A 4399-nucleotide genomic window follows, 5' to 3' on the forward strand; every position below is an offset into this window, starting at 1 on the left:
GCACTTATGTTCTAAACATGTAATCGCAATGAGTTCTCGTAAAGGTATAAGGTGAAATATCACCAGCTACATAAAGTATGAATTATTGAATCATTTTGTCTGCAGTAAGGACAGAGCCCATTTTCTGCAATACCATACGTGAACAGTTCTCTTTTTGTGATGACAATTCTGTGTAAGAGTTTAAAGTAGAACTCTCTTAGTTTGTTATCTCTGCAAATATTTTTCACACGGGAGAAATGATGCCTTGCAAGTATTTTTTCAGGAAGAAAGTCTCTTTCCCATTTCATGTCAACGTTTATTTCCTGTTGATCTTTACTAATCAAGAGTAATTTCTATTTTTCATTTTAAGTAAATTTAATGAAAGGTCCACTGAGAGCTGGAAGGAGCTTTTGGACAAAATACTAGTTTTATCAATGTGGTGTCTCCGTGCGTCCTCGATCAGATCCTTAGGAATCGCAGAAACAACTTGCATGTATTGTAGGAAATTACCGTTCAGTCGAAATTTCCTAAAAAATTCCTAGTAAGAGAGTACCTTACCATCATCTCCTTAGAGATCTTGAACAAGAAAGACATTTTTATTCAACCAACTTCTATAAAAGAATGAACAGCCGCCAATTAAAATATCTTTATTGTTGAATAATACAAACCGGCAAAACTGCATATTATAAGAAATTTTAAGTTCTAAGAAATGAAGAAATATCACCTTATAGAAGTAGGGAAGGCACATCCTATCTAGAAAATTCTTATCATAATTACAACGTAGCAGGAACTTCAAGCCACCGTATTTATCGAGAAAGTGGTTGGGAATGACCTTCCATGATTCGTCGTCATGCGCAGGTATACCTTGTAAGAACCTGGATATCCATGCCAGTTTAAGTGATTTAGCCATGGTCTCAATGCTTGGAGCACGTAGGCCACCTTTGTTATAGTCTTGGATCACAATTTTGCGTTTGATTTTGTCTCGTCGATTTTTCCAGATAAATTTAAAAACGCTTGAATTAACAGCTTGAACCAATTGTGTTGGGAAATCGAATGTTGAAAGTGGGTGAACTAACTGTGAGATGCCAAGGGATTTCGTTATAAGACTCTTACCAAAAAGGGTGAGGTTCCTAGAGTTCCATATGCCAAGAATGGTGTCAAGTTTTCGCATCTTGCCTTTAAAATTGAATTTCTCGTTTTGTTTCTCATCGTATGAAATATAGGTTCCAAGGACTCTAAGCGGTTCTTTAGGCCACTTAAAGTTAAAGGGATCGTCCTTGCGATTTCTTGATGACCCTAACCAAAGCGCTTTGGTTTTTGACGGGTTCAGCCTGAGGCCAGATAGATTTCCAAAGGAATTAAGAACCGTGATAGCTCGATTGACCGAATTGCAATCATTGCATAAAAGAGTTGTATCGTCGGCAAACTGACCTAGTTTCAGCTCTTTTTGAAAGACTGTTATTCCTTTTATTGTTTTGTCTTGTCTGATTTTGCACGCTAAGATTTCCGCCCCTACGATACGTCTTCTTTTGGGAGGAGAGATATTACACCTCTCCTCTGGGATATTGACATCTCGCCTTTCACATATGCCTCATTAAAACAGTTTACTAAGTCCTGTCCTAGTAGCTCAAAGAAACAATTATAAAACTCCCAAGTAAAACCGTCTTCGCCTGGTGATTTCCCGCTACTGAAAGTCCGCAGTACTACTTTGCACTCTGCCAGTGTAATTTCGCCTTCTAATTCGTTTCTCTGTTGGTCTTGGAGTTTAGGAGTTTTTAGACTTTGTACAAACAGATAGAACAAGTCGTTTTCGTCTAATCCGGAGTTATACAATTGCTTATACAAGGTTTCAATTGCGTTTAATATTTCGTCCTCACTAGTCAAGGTTGTACCTCCTGTAATTCCTCTTCTCTAGGTTGAAAAAGAAAGCGGTCGGCTTTTCACCTCGTTCAATCCATTTACATTTGGAACGTATGATACTTACTACCTTTACCCTTCTTTTGATAAATGAGATCAATTTCTTCTTTTAAATTATTATATTCATTTATTTCGTTCTTAGTACAGTCTGTATTAGGACTGTTAGAAATGACTCTGTCAAGCACTTGTATTCTATTTTGAATGTCCCTAGATCTCTTTTTGGTGTAACTGTTTAGCTTTATTTTTAGAGAAAGGAATAGTGATGCCACGTATTTCCATCTTAATGAGTTCCCATTTCAGCCTTTTGTCCTCAATTTCTGAGTATTTGTTTTGGATGACAGAAATAGCTGTCAGTGATCAATTTAACATACATTTCGTCTTCTAACAATGAATTATTAAATTTCCATAGCCCAGGGCCTCTATTGTCATTGGACTCAAATTGCTTTGTGATCAGGCGCGATGGACACTAACGTATCCACATGAGAAACTCGATCTGCCAGGCGTTGTGATACGAGGAAAAAATCAATGCGAGAAGAGAGAGAGAGTTTTAATGCTTTGGATTCGTATAGGTGAAACACAGTTTACTTGGACTAAGATTCCTGTATATATCAATCAGTGAAAATTCTTCCATCATGGAAATTAGTTGATTGCGGTATGAGGTGGGTTTCCACTGGGACCCACCTTTTTTGTCAACAGCTTGCAGGGTAACATTCCAATCGCCGCCAACAATGAGATTTCCAATGTCTACATTTGTTATCAAAAAGTTATTCAGATTGCGCAAAAAGGCTAACTGTTGTTGTAGATCGTTGGGGGCATATATGTTGCATAATGAAATATTTGGGGAGCCGGAGCTCAGGTTGATTGAAATGATTCTTCCATTTTGGTCCCTATTGATACTTTCAACGGTATAGCTGCATGAAGGGTTAATTAAGATACAAACACCACGGCTGTGTGTTGATCCACGCGAAAAGAAAATGTCACCTCCCCATTCATTACTCCACGTATTCACGTCATCAAGTACTGAATAAATTTCTTGTAAGAAATAGAATTGACAATTTTTATCCTTTAAAAAACTAAATATACTGTTTCTTTTGACACGATTTCTCAAACCCCGAACGTTAAGTGACAAGATACTGTATTTACTCATACCGTTATTGTACGATCAGGGAAAAGATTACCAGCAGAGAATCCGTTAATTAACTGGCCGATGATTAGGAGGGTAACTACAAAAGCATATACATAAATAAACAGGAAACAAGGTCGGGGACAAAAAGTACTTATAGCAGAAACAGAAAGCAACGTTACATTGGAAACAACCTCTTGCATGCTGGATTTCTTTCGATGCCCTTCCCTTGTACCAGAGTTAATAATTACCTAGATCTTCTAAGCAGTGAATTCTTACTGACGATCCCGAAGGTGAAGTCTTAACAAAAATCTTACCGTCAATGGTCCACGCACTAACGAGCAATCCATTTTTCCTAGTGACAACATTACCTCGGTAGCCTGCGAGGTTTTCGTTTCGGTTGTGGTATAAGCTTCTTGAGGGATGCTGTGGATTTCTAGAGAGTTTTTACGCGTATATTGCTCTAATTCTTCCCGGTCAAAGTCAATTCTATCTTTTTCCTCGGTGACTGTTTGTAATTTCTGCTTGGTAAATTGGAGCTCCTTTTTTAGCTCTGCATTCTCTTTGGAAGTTTGTTCCAACGTGGAGTCCATTTTCTTCCACTTTAGCATTTCGTCTTTGAGAATTGTTTTTAAATGCAATAGTTCCTCTCTTAGGCTAAGATTCTCCTGTTTCATGGACGATAAGGTTTCTTGAATATTAGATAGCATCCCTTTTAATTCGGTTAGGCTCGTCTCAGGTTCGGAGCTGTCGTGGGAAGGAGAAGAAGGAGAAGCCGTTGCGTTGCTGGAGTCCGCCATGTTTGGACGTTTCGCGTCGTTCGTATCGTCTTCTTCAACAGATCCTCTGGCTCCTCGTTTATTTTTTTTACCACTTTTTGTCATTTACACTAGGTTGATTATATTATCGTGTAAGATTCTACCTTCATTTCTCAGAGTTCCGGGCACATTTAGGAAGGGAGCGCTCCGCCTCAAAATACACGTCCGAACCGTTTGTGCTCACGCATGCTCTCCATGCTATTCGCGAGAATATTTTTATAAAGATGACAGGATTGTTTTTAACGTCGGAAAAGGATCTGTTTTGTCATTATAGTGTAAAATGAGGTTGACTTGGGAAGCCAACAATATTTCTTTTAGTTCCTGGTTAATCCAATTTATTGTTACGACTTAAATTACTAGTGCAAAAATTGTTTACATCATGCTTTTTGGGAATTTTCAGCTTTTATCAACGGAGTTGATAATGTAAATTGACCATCGTACAGGAATTCTAAAAGCTGACGTTTCGAGCAAAAGCCATTCGTCAGAGCAAGAAGGGCTAACGAAGGGCTAACGCTGGAAACGTCAGCTTTTAAAATCCCTGTAAGGTGGTCAGTTTACATTT

The 4399-nt window shown here is 38.3% G+C and overlaps 1 protein-coding gene across 1 annotated transcript; it reads right to left on the reverse strand.

Annotated features, from left to right (window-relative positions):
- Positions 1 to 3294: 3294 nt before the first annotated feature.
- On the reverse strand, positions 3295 to 3819 carry LOC138053831 (leucine-rich repeat flightless-interacting protein 2-like). The gene has a single exon (XM_068900377.1). It carries the CDS (start codon positions 3817 to 3819, stop codon positions 3295 to 3297), a length of 525 nt encoding a protein of 174 aa, XP_068756478.1.
- Between the last annotated feature and the right edge of the window lie 580 nt (positions 3820 to 4399).

The sequence above is a fragment of the Montipora capricornis genome, chromosome 6 (assembly GCF_036669925.1).
Source record: "Montipora capricornis isolate CH-2021 chromosome 6, ASM3666992v2, whole genome shotgun sequence".
Classification (NCBI taxonomy): domain Eukaryota; kingdom Metazoa; phylum Cnidaria; class Anthozoa; order Scleractinia; family Acroporidae; genus Montipora; species Montipora capricornis.